The sequence below is a fragment of the Schistocerca gregaria genome, chromosome 1, assembly GCF_023897955.1.
Source record: "Schistocerca gregaria isolate iqSchGreg1 chromosome 1, iqSchGreg1.2, whole genome shotgun sequence".
Classification (NCBI taxonomy): domain Eukaryota; kingdom Metazoa; phylum Arthropoda; class Insecta; order Orthoptera; family Acrididae; genus Schistocerca; species Schistocerca gregaria.
In genome coordinates, this window is record NC_064920.1 from 750,018,347 (window position 1) to 750,040,543 (window position 22,197).

General features: G+C 39.3%; 1 protein-coding gene across 1 annotated transcript in view; it reads left to right on the top strand.

The window, feature by feature from the left end:
* Window positions 1-22,197, top strand: part of LOC126267645 (xenotropic and polytropic retrovirus receptor 1) — a 98,057-nt gene that overhangs the window by 46,048 nt on the left and 29,812 nt on the right. The window contains exon 6 of the mRNA XM_049972950.1: window positions 1,431-1,578. Within this exon, the coding sequence (XP_049828907.1) occupies window positions 1,431-1,578 (148 nt within the window). The remainder of the gene's footprint in view (window positions 1-1,430; window positions 1,579-22,197) is intronic.

Below are 22,197 nucleotides of genomic sequence, written 5' to 3' on the forward strand. Positions count from 1 at the left end.
GAGATTCTGCGAGGATAAACCATCCAGCCTTCTTCCAAGTATGAAGAAAGAAAGGTGAACAACAGCTGCTAACTCATAAGTGAACCATGTACTGACCAGCCAAGGGAATTGGACTTCCCTTACTGAGACTGGATAGCCTTCAATATTTCAAGATGTTAAGCCATCAGCATAAAGAAAAAATAAACTGTCAAATGAAATTAAAGGATTGGATGAAAGTAAAAGCCATCCAAAAACCTTGATCAGGTGACGAGAATGTGCAGGAAATGACTCTGAAACATATAATATTCAGCTTTCACAGTACTGATAATGAAATGCAGACAATGAATAGATCAAAGTTGACAATTAATCTCAAAATGGATCAATGGGTACAAATACTAATAAACTGAGAAAAAAAACCTCAGTCGTCAGTTGTGCGGATATTTACCATTATATGTCCAAAAATATAAATATTGAATGTGGTAGTTGTAAACATATATAAGTAAGTTCCTTGCTGCTGGCACGGCAGCTTGACATGTACATAGATGTGACTCATTTACTGTAAATTTGCAGTCAGTCAATATGTTTTTGCAGTAATCATACAATATGTATTTTTTTTGACACATCATGGCATTTTGCTTCTTTGAAGAAGATATTGACATTTGCTAAACCAATACTAAGTTTTGGAAGATGACAGATTAATTTGTCAAAACTGGTAAAGTGAAATAAAAATATCTGTGCAACTAATAATAATAATAATAATAATAATAATAATAATAGTAGTAATGAAGCATGCAAAATTTTGATGATGACTGAATCAGAGTGTAGAATGTAAACATAGTGCAAGATGGAAGAATGCTTTAGAAGGAAATGGACAATCAGAGATGGAAGAAATTGGCACCACTTAATACCCAAACAGATATCAATAAGAGCCTGGCACATGATGAAAACTAGTTCCCATCTCAGGGATGTGGAAGAACTCATATTTGTGAGAAATCTGGATGCTTCCAGGCACCTCTTGCTTCCCAGGCTCCTGCAGCTTTTGAGGACTTATTGCTTTTCTTAATCTTCTTGTCTTCCATTTGGACTGCAAGAATTATCAATCACATATACCCAATTTTTTATATCTTTGGCCGTTTTTGTTCGTCACCAAAACATCAATTTTTCAAATTCCTTCACATTTTGTATCATGTTCATACATTAAGACAGATAATCTATAATCTAATATGCCCTGATAATATATGAAACACTGTCAAAAACAAGGCAGTACAAACTTGGCAGAATTTTTGTTCACTGAGTGATTTTCATTTGTGGCTTATAGAATTAATCTTAATTTTTATGTGTGTTGTGTTTACATACACGTGAATTTTCATGTTGCATGTATGTTTCAGATTCTGTAACTCATAAAAGAGGGAAAGTATTTTGTGTCTTAATCTGTTATTTTCTCCTTGCAGACACGAATCATACTGGCTCCATTTTTCTATGTGAACTTTGCTGATTTCTGGTTGGCAGATCAACTTAATAGTCTTGTGGTAGTTTTCACTGATCTGCAGTTCCTGATTTGTTTCTATGCCACTAATAAGAACTGGATGGTTGCTGAAGGTTAGTTTTTGAGTGTAGGTAAGCTAGTATATTCTTGACTGTAAATGACAATTTTATATTTTTGTTTATAAATGAATGCCTAAGGTGGAATGATAAGGAGGCAGTATGTAGCTATTAATGAGTCAGTTACAGTAAGAAATGACCTTATGAGGGTGGTTTGAAAAGTTGTCGGAACGGAATAGAAAAAAAGTACTTACATCACTGAAACTTTTTTTAATTTTTCAATGTAGTCTCCTTGTTGATTAATGCACTTGGTCCAACGATGTTCCAGTGCCTTGGTCCCATCTCGAAAATGAATTCCCTCCAGGTCTGCAAAATAGTTGTAGACTTCAGCTATCAGTTCTTTGTTTGAAGTGAATCTTCGTCCACTGAGAAAATTTTTCAGTTTTGTGAAGAGATGGAAGTCTGATGGAGTCATATCAAGTGAATAAGCTGGGTACGGCAAGAATTCATGCCTTAGCTGATGTAATTTTGCCATGGTGACGGCATGTGTGCGGGCGCGCCTCAAGAATTGCGGAACCCATCTTGCAGATAATTTTTTTATTTCTAATTGTTCAGTTAAAATGTGATACACCCTTTCAGGTGACGTCTGGCAAGCATGAGCAATTTCATGCACTTTCAGTGATCCTCCATGACCATTTTGTGCACTTTCACAATGATTTCTGGAGTAGTGACACATCTTGGCCGATCACAGTTTGGATAATTATCTAAGCTCTCTTGACCAAAGTAAAATTAATTTGCCCAATTGGCAATAGCTGAACATGAAGGTGAAGAGTCCCCCAGTGTGTTCTGGAAATTGGCATGAATGTCCTTTGCTTTCGTACCTTTCTTTATGTAGTACTTAATCACTGCTCGAATCTTGATTTTTTTTCCATCTTCAAAAATCAGTATGGGGGAACAACAACAGAGCCATGTCACCACCACAGCTCTCTTCCAAGAGCACTGACATGGCACGTGTTTACAGGCAACAGTCCAATGAATATCACTTAAACAACTCATTGCACTACCGCTGACCTCTCATGGTGATTTTGAGAACTTTTCAAACCACCCTTGCGATACAAGAGACAACAAAAATATAACATCAATATTATTCTGAAAGTATGCATCCAGATAATGTTCAGTATTGATTTCATCTGAGCTTGATATTATTATGTCATTCACATGGCTCAAATTGCATGATACTGAAGTAACTCTTCATGTTAAAAAAGTTGAAACATGGTAGTCTTGTTTATTGGACACAATGCACAAGAATGCACTAAAGACAAGTCCAATGAACATGATTGTGTTCTAACCCACCCTTTGATGTATTGAATGCAATACTCTATCTATACTGATGATAAAACTGTAAAATCTTCATGTCTGGCTGTTTGAACATGCTAATCTCCAACACTACTATACAAATTTTTATGGAGTTTTCACAGGAAACTTGAACTTAGCTTGGGGCTGTGTTCTCATAAGAGGACAATATAAAAAGCATTTAAAGGTGTTGCAGGATTAGTTGTGCCAAGAAATAATTTTTAAGAAAAAGATCGATATGTTACGCTGTTCCAGACTTAATTAGTATTGAGTTTAGCCAAATGGGCTGTTCTGTGCCCAAATTCAAACAGCCCGCCAGAGATGATCTCACTGAATGTGTTCTTCATTCAGTTTCCTAAAATCAAACAAGAGAGTGATAGAAAAATTGGACATGCGACATTATATGAGAACAGCTGACACTAATTATATCAGCAGGCTGCTTGAATTTGTGCCCGCAATGTCCTGATGACTAACTTAAATGCCAGTTAATTCAAAAACAGCACATTGTATTGAATTTTTTTAACAGTTATTTTTCAGAACAACCTACCATGCAACACCCGTACGACCTTTTCAGACTATTTCTGACCATCCTGCATAGGCTCTATTTCATCAAAATTGGGTCACAGGGGAAAAAATGACATTGTAATTTAAAGTTTTATCTAAATAAGCTGTGTCTGTCTGTCTGTTTCTGATCTGCCCGTCGAAGGCATTATTTTATCAAAATTGGTGAAATAAATGGTGTTGTAATTTAAAGTTTTATGCAACTCAGTCATTTCTGTCTGTCTATGAGAACACTAACATATCAAAAACAACTAGACACATTTTCATAGGATTTTCAAAAGTAATTTGTACATAGCTTGGAACAATGTGTAAACACTATTTAATCAGAATCGGATAAAGAAATGTGATCTAAAGTTTTATCTAACACCATCATGTCTGTCTGTCTCTGAACATGCTAAGTCCAAAGCTGCTGGAACATTTTTCATGGCATTTCACTGGTGATTTTAGCATAGCTTGGGGCAACATATAGCTTTATTTCATCAGAACCAGACCACAGCTTAAAGAATGTAATGTGACAAATGGAAACATGTTTACTCTTTGGAAGAGCTGTTTATTTTTTGATGATTTGTGAAAATGTTTTATTGATTGATATGTTCTACATAATTTGATTCAACATAATAAATACATCCACATTTACATCGTACTCCACAAGCCACATAATGGTGTGTGTTGGAAGGCCCTCCAGTTCTGTTCCACTTGCAAATAGCGCATGGGAAGAATGATTGTCGGTAGCCTCTGTATTGATTCTAATTTCTTGAATCTTCTCCACATGGTCATTAAGTGAGACGTATGTTGGAGGAAGTAATGTGTTGTTCGACTCTTCCTGGAACATGCTTTCTCAAAATTTCAATAGTAAATCTCTCCACGATGCACAACACCTCTCTCAAAACTCTGCCAGTGGAGTTTGTTGAGCATCTCCATAATGCTCTTGTACCAACCAGATGATCCTGTGATGAAATGTGCCACTCTTCATTAGATTTCCCTCCCCCTCCCCTCCCCCTCCCCCTCCCTCTCCCTCTCCCCACCACTGCACTCTTCCCTCCCGCCCTTCTATCTGTCCTATTTGGTAGGGATCCCAGGTAGGTGAACAATACTCAAGAATCGGTAGAACAAGTGCGTTCCTTTGTGGATGAGATACATTTCCTTAAGATTCTTCCTTTGAATCTGAGTTGCCAACTGTTTTTCTCACTATTTGTTTTATGTGGTCTTTCCACTTATAGTCGCTCTGGATAGTTATGCCTAGATATTTTATGGCAGATACTGTTTCCAGCAGTTTATCGTCAATAGTGTAGCGATATGGTAGTGGATTACTTTTTCTATATATGTGTAATATGTTACATTTATTTATGTTTAGGGTCAAGTGCTAGAGCCTTCACCATTCATCAAGTCTCTGGAGGTCATTCTGCAAATTCTTCCTGTCTTCTGGCATTGCTACCTTGTTATAGACAACTGCATCATCTGCAGAGAGCCATAGAGAACATCTGACTCTTTCTACCAGAACTTTTATATATATTGTAAACAGTAACGATCCTATCGTACTTCATTGGGGTACTCTGGAAATTACCTTTACATCTATTGATTTTTTTTTTTTTTCCGTTTACAGCAACATGTTGAGTTCTGTCTGCTAGGAAGTCTTGAATTCAGTTGCAAATCTGCCCTGATACTTGATAAACTCATATATATTATTTTCACTAAATGGCAGTGTGGGACAGTGTCAAATGCTTTCCTGAAGTGAAGGAACAAGGCATCACCCTGAGCATCATTGTCTATGGCGCTGTGGATTTCATGGAGGAACAGAGTGGGCTGAATTTTGCACGATATCTGTTTGCAGAATCCATGTTGATTTTTATAGAGAAGAATTTCCTTCTCCAAGAACATTACAATTCTTGAGCATAAAACATGTCAATCACATACCAGGAGTACTGGTATGAAATGAGCATTAAGATACAAATGCGTCGAAAGGTAACATTTGTTGTGAACAAGCCTTAATTTTTTTTGTTTGGTTGGTATGACAGGCCACATGACTAGCTATAGACAAACGTGTAAGTAGCTGACATTATTGCATGTACAATAGCTTTTCGGTGGGAGGAGGAACAAGACTTCTGGTCAGGTGACTACAGGGTTATAAACACAAAATCAAATAGGGGTAATGCAGGAGTAGGTTTAATAATGAATAGGAAAATAGGAATGTGGGTAAGCTACTACAAACAGCATAGTGAATGCATTATTGTGGCCAAGATAGATACGAAGCCCACACCTACTGCAGTAGTACAAGTTTATATGCCAACTAGCTCTGCAGATGACGAAGAAATTGAAGAAATGTATGATGAAATAAAAGAAATTATTCAGATAGTGAAGGGAGACGAAAATTTAATAGTCATGGGCGACTGGAATTCGAGTGTAGGAAAAGGGAGAGAAGGAAACGTAGTAGGTGAATATGGATTGGGGCTAAGAAATGAAAGAGGAAGCCGCCTGGTAGATTTTTGCACAGAGCACAACTTAATCATAGCTAACCCTTGGTTTAAGAATCATGAAAGAAGGTTGTATACATGGAAGAACCCTGGAGATACTAAAAGGTATCAGATTATATAATGGCAAGACAGAGATTTAGGAACCAGGTTTTAAATTGTAAGACATTTCCAGGGGCAGATGTGGACTCTGACCACAATCTATTGGTTATGACCTGTAGATTAAATCTGAAGAAACTGCAAAAAGGTGGGAATTTAAGGAGATGGGATCTGGATAAACTGGAAGAACCAGAGGTTGTACAAAGTTTCAAGGAGAGCATAAGGGGACAATTGACAGGAATGGGGGAAAGAAATACAGTAGAAGAAGAGTGGGTAGCTTTGAGGGATGAAGTAGTGAAGGCAGCAGAGGATCAAGTAGGTAAAAAGATGAGGGCTATTAGAAATCCTTGGGTAACAGAAGAAATATTGAATTTAATTGATGAAAGGAGAAAATATAAAAATGCAGTAAATGAAGCAGGCAAAAAGGAATACAAACATCTCAAAAATGAGATTGACAGGAAGTGCAAAATGGCTAAGCAGGGATGGCTAGAGGACAAATGTAAGGATGTAGAGGCTTATCTCACTAGGGGTAAGATGGATACTGCCTACAGGAAAATTAAAGAGACCTTTGGAGATAAGAGAACCACTTGTATGAACATCAAGAGCTCAGATGGAAACCCAGTTCTAAGCAAAGAAGGGAAAGCAGAAAGGTGGAAGGAGTATATAGAGGGTCTATACAAGGGCGATGTACTTGAGGACAATATTATGGAAATGGAAGAGGATGTAGATGAAGATGAAATGGGAGATACGATACTACGTGAATAGTTTGACAGAGCACTGAAAGACCTGAGTCGAAACAAGGTCCCCGGAGTAGACAACATTCCATTGGAACTACTGACGTACTTGGGAGAGCCAGTCCTACAAAACTCTACGATCTGGTGAGCAAGATGTATGAAACAGGCGAAATACCCTCAGACTTCAAGAAGAATATAATAACCCCAATCCCAAAGAAAGCAGGTGTTGACAGATGTGAAAATTACCGAACAATCAGTTTAATAAGCCACAGCTGCTAAATACTAACATGAATTATTTACAGACGAATGGAAAAACTGGTAGAAGCCGACCTCGGGTAAGATCAGTTTGGATTCCGTAGAAATACTGGAACACGTGAGGCAATATTGACCTTATGACTTATCGTAGAAGAAAGATTAAGGAAAGGCAAACCTACATTTCTAGCATTTGTAGACTTAGAGAAAGCTTTTGACAATGTTGACTGCAATACTCTCTTTCAAATTCTAAAGGTGGCAGGGGTAAAATACAGGGAGCAAAAGGCTGTTTACAATTTGTACAGAAACCAGTTGGCAGTCATGAGAGTCAAGGGACATGAAAGGGAAGCAGTGGTTGGCAAGGTAGTGAGACAGGGTTGTAGCCTCTCCCCAATGTTATTTGATCTGTATTGAGCAAGCAGTAAAGGAAACAAAAGAAAAATTTGGAGTAGGTATTAAAATCCATGGAGAAGAAATAAAAGCTTTGAGGTTCGCCGATGACATTGTAATTCTGTCAGAGACAGCAAAGGACTTGGAAGAGCAGCTGAATGGAATGGACAGTGTCTTGAAAGGAGGATATAAGATGAAGATCAGCAAAAGCAAAACGAGGAGAATGGAATGTAGTCGAATTAAGTCGGGTGATGCTGAGGGAATTAGATTTGGAAATGAGACACTTAAAGTAGTAAAGGAGTTTTGCTATTTGGGAAGCAAAATAACTGATGATGGTCGAAGTAGAGAGGATATAAAATGTAGACTGGCAATGGCACGGAAAGCATTTCTGAAGAAGAGAAATTTGTTAACATCGAGTATAGATTTAAGCTTCAGGAAGTCATTTCTGAAAGTATTTGTATGGAGTGTAGCCATGTATGGAAGTGAAACATGGACGATAAATAGTTTGGACAAGAAGAGAATAGAAGCTTTCGAAATGTGTTGCTACAGAAGAATGTTGAAGATTAGATGGGTAGATCACATAACTAATGAGGAAGTATTGAATAAGATTGGGAAGAAGAGAAGTTTGTGGCCCACACAACTTGACCAGAAGAAGGGATCGGTTGGTGGGACATGTTATGAGGTGTCAAGGGATCACCAGTTTAGTATTGGAGGGTAGCGTGGAGGGTAAAAATCGTAGAGGGAGACCAAGAGATGAATACACTAAGCAGATTCAGAAGGATGTAGGTTGCAGTAGGTACTGGGAGATGAAGAAGCTTGCACAGGATAGAGTAGCATGGAGAGCTGCATCAAACCAGTCTCAGGACTGAAGACCACCACACACAAAAGCTTTCTTACTCATTACAGCAAAATTACTGATATATGACCGCAGTCTTGAGTAACAGCTAGTTGCGGATATAAAGACATTAGCAAACTTCATAAACTACTGACTTTGTATGTGTTTGCATGATAAATGTGTATTAACATGACCAAGTGCATGTAGAATAATTTGAGTTTATTATTTTTACTTAACTTTGTGCTTCTTGAAATATTGCTTGGCTATTTGTCAACATGGCAGATTCTCTTCCTGCAAAATGTAGTTTGGTTATTACTTGGATATATGTATGTTGAAATAGTATTATGAAGAAGATTACTTTCTTCACATCAACTTTTTAAGCAACATCAAAGTTATTTTAACACTAGGTAACACACATTGTCACTTAACAGCTCAATTTTTGCATAACAGTTATTCCATATTAAAATGTTCTGTCTCCATAGAGTGACCACAACAGACACTCAGCTTTACTCCATCACTGCACAACAGACAGACTTCCAACTACAGTTACAAAGATGTGTGAAGTGTACATACAAAGATTTACATGGAAAGTCAATATAATCAGTGTTTATTAACCAAAGAGATACAATCAATTAATATTTAATAAACCATAGCATTTTTCTATCAGTTTTATCTATTTGAATAATTATGGAAAGCAATGAGTTTGGTTATGATATTTTTAACTTTAAATTATAAATTATGGTGTGTCAGCTACTTCTGCACTTTACAGAAAAAAGGGGTTTGAGCATTTCCATTACAATGCCCAGAAGTAGTTGTTGGTGAATTGTAAGTGAGAATCCGACAACCACAATAACCTGCAGCAAGTCCTTGAGCATGGTGAATGTAATTTTTGTGAAAGTGGCCCTAGTGTCATGAAAGGGCATTGAATGAGCAAACAAGTGGTCTGCTTTTGTTTCACTGTGCTGGCCTACTTGTGCCACTTCAGATGTCAATGACTTGTACTATGTGACCCTCCATCATATGTGGGGGTGCACCTGCTGCCTAGAGCACCATTCTCAGTGCACTGTAGTAGAGAAGAGTCCCACCAATGATGTGGTCTGACAAATGTCATTGTCTGAGTGGCCAGGATATGTCCACAGAAGGCAGCACAGGAAAAAAATATGAGATATAAAATTAATATGAAGTTCATTGCAACACACACAACCTGCCTCCTCAGGTGAGAGTTATTTTAGAACATAGTAATTGAATTCAAGTGAATTCTTGAATAGTGAAAGAACAATAATACTGACTGAAGATTTGAAAGGCTGAAAATGTCACAGTAAATTCAAAGTTCCAAAATTCAATGTCCATATCCTAAGCGTGCCTCTCTCAAAGTCTAGAAGGGATGTGCAAAAATTAAAGCCTCAAGAGGACAAGTAAAAGTTTTCAAGTTAGGTGTATTGCCAATGAAAAACAAAGACAAATCTACAAAGTCTAATTAATGGCCATGGCATTGTGGGCCACATCTGTTTGATATAGAACAGGGTTTCCCAAACTGTTCAGTGTTCCACAGAAAATGAATATTGCAAAAAACTATTAATAACATGGTGTTTTTCCAACATTTTGTTGATACTATTTTTTTTAATTTTATTGCAATTTCTGTGTTATTAGTTATGATTTAAAATTGACATCATCATTAAATAAAACAAATTTTTCTCATTTTTAAAAATTTTATTAACCTTCTAAATAAACAAGATGTTACATCAAAGCACCATGATTCTCAGGGTGTCCTGTAAGAGAAAAAGTTTTGAAACACCTGATTTAGAGCCCACTAATGGTATAGGATCATAGCTGGCAACTCCTGGAGGTGAAGGTCTACATAGATGGAGTAGGCATTGGCATAGTCGTCATCATCATTGTCATCATAGCAGCAGCTCCAGAGTGAGATCTTGATTGTGGGAATGCTTTTGCAGTTGACGCCTGGTCCAGGAAACTCATTTGGAGTGAACTGATGGGCATTTCCCAGGCCTGGCGCTGTCCCAAATACTGTCTGGGCACCAGAATGCTGCAAGTACTACTTCCGGTCACACAGCATGTGGAGGAGAAAAGGTCAATGGGGCCAGTGGCCAGCGATGTCTGGCAAGTGCATGGGTTACCACCTGGTGGCTGGGCAAAATGTGGTCATCCCTTGTCTCTTGCCTGAAGAGCTGTCCCCTGCGAGGTCCGTGTCCATATAACATGTTTGTATTGTTAGCTGCTGGTTGAGTGGGCACAGGGTCTCAGCACAGCATTCAGCATTCCTCCTCTGCTCCCCTGAAGGGAGGAGAGGAGGTAGCAGCTGGGGTGACTGTGTAGCGGAGATCCACTCCATTGGTGTTGGCGCTGGTGTGGCATGTGGAGCAGCTGAGGAGATCACAGGGAAGCTGGCCGCAGGCTGGAGCTGATATGGACCTTTGGTGTCTGGGAGGGGCATTGTGGAGGACTCCACCTCTGGAACATATGGTGATGGTAGCTTAGTGGACCCTGGCAGAGGATCACAACAAGGCTGCAATTTGTTAATGTGCTCATGGTACACTGTGCTGTTTTGAAGCACCAGCTCAGTCGTGGTGTGGGCCAAAAGGTTGAAAATGACCTCAGGATACCAATGCTGGTGGCATTGTGGTGAAGATAAGGGCCCAGACGTGATCTTGAAGAGAGAAACAATGGTGGCTGGACCACTGAGAGGAAGGATGAGCACTGTGGGGTGGATGATAGATAATTGTGACCAATGTGGCAGCCACAGAGTTGTTCTGCTTGGTTTGACCTGTCCTAGGGAGTGGAAAAAGCATATGTGCTTTATCTAAATGGTTCAGACAGTGGGATTTAACTGTGCAGACAAAGTGTTTGGCTAGACCATTGGAAGCAGGTTTGACAGGTGCAGTATATATCAATGCTACACCATTTACTTTACAGAAAGTAGAAAATAGCATGGAAGAAAATTGAGGACTGTTGTTCATTATGATGGTTTCTGGGAGCCTTCAGTTAAAAAAATGCAGGACAAAATTTGAATGGTCTGCCCAGCAGACATTGTTGACATTCATTATATATAGCGGAAGCCACTGTAAGCATCTGTAGCGAATGATGAGGAGTATCCCCTGAAGGGACTCGAGAAATCCAAGTGTAGCTGGAACCAGGGGTCTGTCCAAGGGAAAGAAACTACATGGAGGGGTGGCCTTCTTGCTCTGGCAGGTGAGGCAGGCTATAATCATGCACATGATTGTCATGCCCATGCCACCCCAGTAGACACATTGGTGGGCCATGCATTTGGTGAGCACAATGCCCCAGTGGCTGACGTGCATGAGAGACAGGATTGCTATGGAGAGCTCATTCCAGTGTTGCCATTAGGCCTGCCTGGACCTCTGAGTGTCACAGTTGCTTGTGGTCCGGTGGCCAGCAGCATTGCACCAGGCAGAGTACCTTGCAGAGCACTGGGTCCTTGGTGGTGTAGTGCAAAATTTGCTTGGCGTCCGGTGGGAAGTTGGCCATAGCTACCTCATTGGTGATGCCCAGGTGGAAGCAGGTGCATCAAAGGAGGGTCCTGGCCCAGGGGCATATGAGGAACAATACTAAATGTCATAATTATAACTTGAAAGAAACAGCACTGCCTGCTAAAGATGGCATGCTGTTTAGGTCGGAATATTTGCTTTGAAAAGAGAAAGTATGTGCTTGTGGTCCATGAACAGCGTGAAATGGCAGCCGTAGACATAGTTGTGAAACATCTTTAGGTCAAATATGATTGCTAGGGATTGTCCCCCCCTATCTGACTGTAGTTATGCTGTGGAGCGGAGAGAGTCTTAGATACAAATGCAGTTGATTGTTCCACCCCCATCAAACACATTGTGACTGGGCAAGTTGCGCTCTCTTTCTATCCTTTACACAATCAGTCCACCTACCTGTATTGGTTTCAGGTTGTCTGCACCTTCAGTCTGTAATCGTAGATACTAGATTAGCTGACAAAAGCAGCATTGATGAAAATTCGACTAAATAGCTACCCCACAAAGGCCACGTAACTCCTGTCCATGGGCAGTAGCTGAAAGTTAGTTTTAACTATAGAGTGTTCGAGTTTCTTACACGAGTCATTTGAAAAAATATCAACATTTTCTTCAGGTTGGTTTATTGTGTTTAAAACAAGAAAAATGACTATCAGTTCTGCATTTAGTATTCCAGCATCGCTTATGCAATGCCATTGACTGTCTCTGTTACAAATTCACACCCGAAAGCTGCCAGAAGGTATTTAGTCTGATCTGAGATTCTGAATTTCCTAAACAGTCACTGACCTATGACTACTTGTGAGTTAACAAATTCAGCTGTTCAGTAGGCTTCTTGTAAAGAAGTGCTTGGCATAATGTCTCATAATCTGCATAAAACACGCCATGCGGAGTTAATGTATAACATGAAATGTTCACACGCAAATATCTCCTACAATAAACTACTCACAGAGCTCAAACTTTCACAAAACTCTCAACACTGAAGTTGCTTCTCATCAGCAATATCTTAATTTTGGTACAAATTTAATCAGCACTGTTTAACCTAGATGTTTATCAGAAGACGGCTCCCGAGCGACCATCGAGACTCTTAGATCTGAGGCACAAAACCCTGCTAAAATGCACAGGAAAAATTGAATTTCTATTGGCTCACTTCTTTGATCATGGTATTTCTAATGTCAGCCAATCAGTTTACCACAAGTAATTTAGACTAGAAGTTTCGTAGTTCCAAAACTAAAGTCAAGCTCATATGGACATATGCACAAATTTCCTCTAACGAACAACAAATGCAACACACATACATTTACTTAGCTTTTATAAAATATCACATTCTGACTTTATGTATGCCCTCCATTCTCTCCCTGTCCCTCCAAAACACTCACGCAACCAAAACACAATAAAATAATAATTTTCCAACGTACTTTTAATAATGTCAGAAATGTGTGCTAATGAAACTGTTATTATGTGTTTTTGGTAAAAATTTATATCTCCAGAAGTATTGAAGTTAATGATTTGAAATTTTTACAGTATGGTTGTGTTATCCATAGAATTTGGTATACTAATTATGAAGAGGATCAATAAATATTTAATAGTAGTTCTCCAGATTTATGTATAGTATATGTAATGTATTGAATGCAGTGTTAGTCAAGTACAATGTTCACTCAACCCAGTAGCCAATGTCAACTGTGCCAGAATGAGAACCAAAAATCTACTCTCCACCTGGCTCCATGGCAAGCTACGCTTTCAACGAAAGATGACAACTCATAATAATTTTCTATGTTGTAAAATTTGAAAGGACTGCCTCCAACTGACATCCAGTTCAAAGAAAAAGAACACACTTGTCTATATTGCATTTTTGGTGGGTCTGTGGAGGATTGTGAGCAGTGCATGTAGCTTTTTGGCCAAGTCCTTTGTGCCCTTGCTTGTAACAAGAATGTCATTTTTTTTTTTTTATTAATACTTGTTCCATAGATCATGAATACGACACTTCGTAATGATGTGGAACGTGTCAGGTTAATAAAAGATGTCTCTACAAGAAATTACATTACACAAAATATTGCATGACACTAATGATTAAGGTTTTTTTTTTTTTTTTTTTTTTTTTAATCTAAAAATTCAGCCAATGAGTAGAAGGAGTTGTCATCTAGAAATTCTTTTAATTTATTTTTAAATGTTAGTTGGCTATCTGTCAGGCTTTTGATGCTGTTTGGTAGGTGCCCAAAGACTTTTGTGGCAGCATAATTTACCCCTTTCTGTGCCAAAGTCAGATTTAACCCTGCATAGTGAAGATCATCCTTTCTCCTGGTGTTATAGGTATGCACACTGCTATTACTTTTGAATTGGGTTGGATTATTATCAACAAATTTCATAAGGGAATATATATACTGTGAGGATCCCTAGATCCTTAAATAGATGTCTGCAGGATGACCGTGGGTGGGCACCAGTAATTATTCTGATTACACGTTTTTGTGCAATGAATACTTTTCTACTCAACGATGAATTACCCCAGAATATGATGCCATACGAAAGCAGTGAATGAAAGTAGGCATAGTAAGCTAATTTACTGAGATTCTTATCACCAAAATTTGCAATAACCCTAATAGCATACGTAGCTGAACTCAGACGTTTCAGCAGACCATCAATGTGTTGCTTCCAGTTTAACCTCTCATCAATGGACACACCTAAAAATTTTGAAAATTCTACCTTAGCTACAGACTTTTGTTCAAATTCTATATTTATTACTGGAGTTGTGCCATTTACTGTACGGAACTGTATATACTGTGTTTTATCAAAATTTAAAGAGAGTCCGTTTGCTGAGAACCACTTAATAATTTTGTGAAAAACATCATTTACAATTACATCACTTAGTTCTTGGTTTTTGGATGTTATTACTATACTTGTATCATCAGCAAAAAGAACTAACTTTGCATCTTCATCAATGTGGAATGGTAAGTCATTAATGTATATCAAGAACAGTAAAGGACCTAAGACCAACCCTGTGGGACCCCGTGCTTGATAGCACCCCAGTTTGAGGAATCAGCTGTTGTTTTAACATTACACGAACCACTTATTTCAACTTTCTGCATTCTTCCAGTTAAGTATGAATTAAACCATTTGTGCACTGCCCCACTCAAACCATAATGATTTAGCTTATCTAAAAGAATTCCATGATTTACACAATCAAAGGCCTTTGAGAGATCACAAAAAATACCAATGGGTGATGTCCGGTTATTCAGAGCATTTAATATTTGATCAGTGAAAGCATATATAGCATTTTCTGTTGAAAAGCCTTTCTGAAAACCAAACTGACATTTTGTTAGTACTTTATTTTTACAAATATGGGAGGCTACTCTTGAATACATTACTTTCTCAAAAATTTTTGATAGAGCTGTTAGAAGAGAGATTGGGCGGTAGTTGTTGACATCCGACGTATACCCCTTTTTATGCAATGGTTTTACAATGGCATATTTCAGTCTATCAGGGAAAACACCCTGCTCCAAAGAGCTATTACATACGTGGCTGAGAATCCTACTTATCTGTGGGGAACAAGCTTTAAGTACTTTGCTGGAAATGCCATCAATTCCGTAAGAGCTTTTACTTTTCAGTGAGTTTATTATTTTACTGATTTCAGAGGGAGAGGTTGGTGGAATTACAATTGTTTCAAACTGCACAGGTATGGCCTCTTCTATTAATAGCCTTGCCTCTTCTAGTGAAGATCTAGATCCTATTTTCTCCACAACATTTAAAAAATGATTATTCAAAATATTTTCAATTTCTGATTGTTTGTTAGTGCACTTGTCATTCAGTTTTATTGCACTAAAGTCTTCCTGTGCTCTTGGTTGCCCTGTTGCCCTTTCAATAATATTCCAAATTGCTTTAATTTTATTATCAGAGTTACTGATCTCAGACATGATACACATGCTTCTGGACTTTTTAATAACTTTTCTTAGTACCGCACAATGGTTTTTATAATATTGAACAATTTCGGGGTCAGTACTCCCTCTTGCTGTTAGATACAGTTCTCTTTTACGGTTGCAAGATATTCTTATTCCTTTAGTTAGCCAAGGTTTTTTATATGTTTTCTTGGAATTATGTTTAACTATTTTCTTGGGAAAACAATTTTCAAATACCCTTAAAAATGTATTGTGAAATAAGTTATATTTCAAGTTTGCATCGGGTTCCTTATACACTTCATCCCAGTCTAGCTGCTGTAGGCTTTCCCTAAAGTTTGCAATATTTATATTGTTAATTGAACGCACTGCTTTGAAAGTCTGATTTATTATACTGCATGGAGCTATGTCATGTACTGTAACAAGCTGTGCACTATGATCTGAAAGACCATTCTCAACAGGATAAGCATTTATGTCCTTAAACTTATCTTGGTCTATAAAAAAGTTATCTATCAATGTACTGCTGTTCTTTGTTATCCGAGTAGGAAAATCAATGACGGAGCTCAAATTGAAAGAACTGAGTAATACTAAAAGGTCATTCTTCCTATTACACTCTTTCAGGGAATCAGCATTGAAATCCCCACAAATGATAATTTGCTTCCCCCTGTCTGACAGATAGCACAACAAAGCATCCAAGTTTTCTAGAAATAGCTGGAAATTCCCTGAGGGGGACCTATACACTGTTACAATTATGAAAGTGCCATCATTTAGTTTAAGTTCAGTGGCACATGCTTCCATATGTTGCTCTACACAAAATTTTTTAGTTTCTAAATTTTTTGCACTGTGGAAGCTTTTGACATATATGGCAACTCCTCCTCTCATCATATTATCTCTACTTACATGTGCAGCTAATTTGTACCCATTGATGCTAACCTTTTGCATATCAGTGACAATGTGATGCTCAGACAGGCATAGTATATCTATTACATTCTTGGTTTCTATATCTTCTAAACAAAGCAGAAGCTCATCAATTTTATTCTTCAATCCCCCAATATTTTGATGAAGTATACTAACAGTATTTTTCACTTTACTTTTGTGAGTATCTTGAACTTTTTTAACATCTTTAGTACTTTTATTCTTCAATCCCCCAATATTTTGATGAAATATACTAACATTATTTTTCACTTTACTTTTGTGAGTATCTTGAACTTTTTTAACATCTTTAGTACTTGTCTGGCAGAGTTTCCCACTGGACACTGATCTTACACTAAAAAAGAGTTTCCACCATGAGATGTAGTTCCTCCCCCCTTTAAATTTCCTGCTATCAGCCAAGCCAGTTTACCCTTCCCTTTCCTGTTGAGGTGTAGGCCATGTCTAGTATAGTCCCACCTACAGAGTGAATCAACAGGAACCACACCAATGTGTGACCCTGCACCAGATCCAAGTAGCCGTTCCAACTCCAAATTAACTCTCCTGACAGAAGAGGTCAAATGAGGTCGGTCGTGGCGCTCCAGAACCGACACAAACCCAACACTGGTATGATTCGATGCCGATGCAATCTTTGCCAGGTCACACTTTATGCTGTACCCCGGATCTCTGTCAATACTGTTGCCCGGCCCACCCACAATAACCACGGTGTCTTCCTTAGTAAAACCTTTACATAGTGAACCTAAATCCTCTGTAACCTGCCCAAGTTCAGCACTAGGTTTGAAAAAACTTGTGACCTGGTAATCCAACCCTAATTCATCCTGCAGAAGTTGGCCCACACCCCTAGCATGCGAACTACCAATTCACTGTGTCTAGCACATTGTGGGTGAGGGGCTCGAGGTAGTATTGAGAAATTACCAGAACACTGGCAATGCAAAACAGAAATCTTGTTTTACTGCAACAGTCTGAATGGAGTTTTGATCACTGAGAAGCATTGTGAGTCTTCAGCCAACAGAAGCTGGAGATATGCCTCATGGAGATCAGTCTTGACAAATGCTTTGCCATCCATGAGGTGAATCATTATGTCCTCTACCCTAGGAATAGGGTACGCGTCTACGATAGAGTGGGCATTAATGGTTGTCCTGAAGTCCATGCAAATGCACAGTGCACCATTTGGTTTTTCTATGATCACTATGGGGGCAGCCCATTGGCTGTTGCTAATGGGGATGAGAACATTCTCAACCTACGATAACTGTAGCTCCACCTGAATTTGTCTCTGAGCGCAAAGGGAACATTTCAGGCTTTGAAGAAGTTCAGTGTCACTGATGGGCATGTGCCTCAAAATCTTTGACCCAGCATAAGATTGCATGAACACTGAGCTAAACAAGATCATTTAGGAAGGTGTTGGCACACAGTGACTTGATGATGGGAGCAGAGTCATGGATTTCTGAGCCAAGAGCACTGAACATATTCAGGCCCAAGGGACTGATTGCTCTAGGAGAGTTGATGACCAAAATCCCAGCTGAGAGATTTATCAAACAGTACTGAACTTGGGCTGTAAATTGGTCATTGACTTCAATGGTGTATTGCAGTAACTATGCAGCACAATGCCAAAAGGGACGCCATGCAGTAATAACACTGCCAATCCATGATAGTCATGCAGGACCCCTTGTGTATCTGCAGCTCAGTGGGCAAGTTGGTGATGGCTAACGCGAGGAATAGAGATTCCTCTTAGTGGCAAAGCACAAACTGGATGTATGATACCCATGGAAACAGGTCGAACCCACATCTGAGAGGTGCATGTGTGCACATTGACATTTATTTTGAGCACGAAGTGGTACATTGCAGTCCTGTGTTAGGACTTCTCACAAGTGCCACTGGCAGTGGCACTGATGACTAATAAGACACTGGCTGCTGAATCTTTGCCAGCATTGTGTTAATCTGACCTAGGTGTGAAGTGTGACTTGGACTGAGGGTAGCATGATATTGGTCAGGCAGTGAACAGTTATGATGGATTTTGCAGGATGGCTGATAATCTGAGAGACTGTTTAAAAGCTCTGTAATGTGGAGACATGTTTCTAAGGAAGAATCCATCAATTTAAGGAGATCTGTGCATAGCCCTTTATTGGGGTGTGCAAGAGTATCATGTCATGGACAAAGGAAGCTACATATTATTGCTTGCACTGAGGATTACTACACTGAAAACAGCAGTTGTGAGATGAACGCTGGAGGTGGGTGATCCATTCTGTTAAGTTTATGGCAGTTAAAGCTTGTACTGGGTTGCTGCCACATGCACCTGGGAGTTAAAAGTATTGTAACAAACTGGATTTCAACCTGTCATAGGGCTGAGCCTGGAGTTCTAATTACAGGTTAAGCTGTTGTAAAAGGTGGTAAATATTTGTCCCTGGCTCATCCTTCTTTTTGAACTGCTGAAGTTAAGGGAGTGAAATTCAGTAGCTTTTGACTATGTTGTTAATCTGAGAGAAGTGGTTGAAGGGGATCCCTCATCACCAACTCATGTGTTGACGGCGGTGCAGGAAAAATACCCAGTTGTAAAATTAATATGAAGTTTGTTGTAACATACATAAACCGTCTTCTCCAATGAGGGTTATTTTAGAACACAGTAATTGAAAACTACTCACTTTTTGAATGTGGAAAGAACAACAGTAATACGTGAAGGCTGAAGGCCTGAAAAAGTCGCAGTAAACTGATAGTTCCAAAATCTAATGTGTATATCCTAAGCGTAGCTCAATCAAAGCCCAAGAGGGATGTGCAAAAGTTAAAGTCTTGAGAGGACAAGGAAAAGTTTATGCCCAGCATATTGCCAGTAAGAAACAAAGACAATTATTACAGAGTCCAAGTGCTGATCACAATGTTGGAGGCTGTCTCTCTTCGGTCTTGAGACCATGAATGGTGAAATGTACATAGTTGGCAGCTCGTGGAGGCAAAAGCAAACATACATTGCGTCATCATCGTCATAGTGGCAGCTCCAGAGTGAAATCCTGATTGTGGGTGACTGTAGCTTGGATGCTGTGTCTGGGTGCTAGGATACTGTAGGTAATAATTTCGATCACATGGCTCCAAGAGAAGAAAGTGGATGGGGCCAGTGACCTTTTGTGGCACTTGGTTGCTGCCTGGTGGCTGGGCAGAGCATGGTCATCCATTGTCTGTTGCCTGGGTGGAGTATGACCATTGCCTGAAGAGCTGTCTCCTGCAAGGTTCATGCCCACATAACCTGTCTGTATGGTTGGCTGCTGGCTGAGTCCTCAACACCACACACACTGTCACTTTCGCTGATGGATACAGATCCCCTCTCCTCCTGAGGAAGCACATAGGGACTGAAACAACTCACCAAACCCGTGGATGCTGCGGACTGGCATTTTTTATCTCGGATGTTGCAAATTGGCATTCCTCGATCTCAGCATCTCTTACAGGTGAGAGAAGGCACTGAGGAGGTACTGGTGAATCTGCTTCTGAGAGGAAAAGCGGCATCACTGGGAGTGCCATGGTCCCTGTTGACTGCTCAACAGAGCTGAGAAATCAGCTGAGGCTGCAGCTGCCTGCTGTGGGACTGGTGTGGGAAGCCAATCCACAGTACCTGCTGAGTAACAGCAGTTGTGAGATTGTCACTACTGCAGCTTGTGCTGGTAAGGCCATGTCCTGTGTGAGCGAGAGAAGCGAGTGACAGCGAGCGACTTCTGCATACGTGACACTCCAGCAACGTGCAGCAACGAAAATAAATTCTGACCTTTATCATTTAAGAATATCAAACTATAGGTTGTGGAAGAATCAAATTTTTTTGCCGAATCGTTTTCTTGAAATCTGATGTTAAGTAATTCATAGCTGCCATCGCATCCCCTCCTCTGCTTTGCCAAGTAGACACGTGACTGTTGCTCTGTGTCGCATGTGCTGCAGCGACAAGATTCAAACATGGTTGAATTTAAACGTCGCCAGTTTCAGCGGGAGACAGGCAGCGCCACAGATGTTGCTCACGTAGGACACTTCCATAACTACACCTGCAGTTGTGTTTTGTCACCTGAAGCTGTTGCTCACTTCTGTCACTCACGTAGGACATGGCCTAAGGGGGAAGTGATGGTGAGACAAGGCATCCACAATGCAAGACAAAGATTGTAATGAGCATGAGGCTCTGAGAAATGCAACTTATGCCACAGCTGAAATGATAGTACTGCCATTGCCAGCCATCCCTGTCCACATAGCAAAGGTAGCATACCATCTATCTATTGATTGTTGCAAGCACCCACCCCGAGTGTGCTGACCTTATATTAACCCCCACAACATGGTGACTGTATGGAAATGAAGGTGTGATAATTCTTGCTTATGCTGCTGTGGATATACTCAGTGAAGGAGGTTTTACTGCTGTCTGCCATGCAGGAACACTGCTGTGCTCTTACCAGAGATCAGTGTGGCCTGGCATGCACTTTAAAATTAGACACAGTCAGCATTTGCATCAAGCTTTCTCGTTAGTAATGAATTTAGCAGCTACTTGGGAGTGGGCTAGTGAGGAACTAGTGGCTCAAGCACAAGCACTTGTAAGTGAGTTGGTCTTACTTGTAGCAAGAGGGAAATAGGCAAAGTGTGACACTGAATGGCGAGCAACGAAAACTATGCATGGCAAGTACACATTTAATGAATTCATTATTTCATTATTATAATTATTTCACCATTACATTTTCACAACGAACTTGTTAACAAACATGGTAAATATCAGAAAATAACCTTCACTTTTGTTCATGAGCATTTGCCTAGAAGGAAAATTTTTATCTACTGTAATCATACTTAATTTATAAGGGCACTGAATGTAACACACAGGACAGCAATTATCCTTTTCAGCCACTGTCAGAAATTGAACATATTATTAATAACTATTTTTTCTGTTGAATACAGATCCTAAGTGATTCTCTTGCCTCTTTAAAATAATGCAGCAAATTTTTTGAAACTATAGGACAAAAAAAAAGACAAGAGACAAAAACGTTGTGACGATTATTGTCACAACGGTCCCAAGATGGAACTTTTGAACATTTGCTTTGGTAATTTTTTTTTTTAATCACAGGAATACTGCCTTTAAATCTTGCCTCAAAATTTATGTTCCAATTTCTGTTTTAACTCTCTTTAATGTGGTGTCTAGTGATATTCCTGAACCTTCATCCATAATTGCTTTTTTTTTTCTTTCCAGTGGTTCTAAGAGTGAAATAAGAAAACTTCAGGCAAGTCCATTAACATTGTCTTGGGCACCTCATTCATCTGACAATATGTGATTCACATCCCTAATAAAATTAAAAAGTAAGGAATTATCCCAACCAGAACTGTTCTGGCATATTCCAGGTCTGCCCTGTAGAATTCATGTTAAGTCCATCGTTGTAGCTCTGTGAAAAATGGCATACAAGTCTCAGCGAATCTAATGTGTCTCAAGACACAGTGAAACCTTAGAGGCTTGCTGTACCAAATGTTTGTCACCACTCTTGCTCATACAGACCTTGGTGGCTGTGAGTATTCAACATGGAGTGATGAGCCTATGAGTGGTTTTGAAGGTTGAGATGACCAGTTATATCAAAAATATGTGAAACAGCTCTACTGAAGACCTGAAAGTTGAGGTCATTGAGAGAAACTGTTTGGAGAAGTGTCTTGTTGAGGAGCATAATCCAT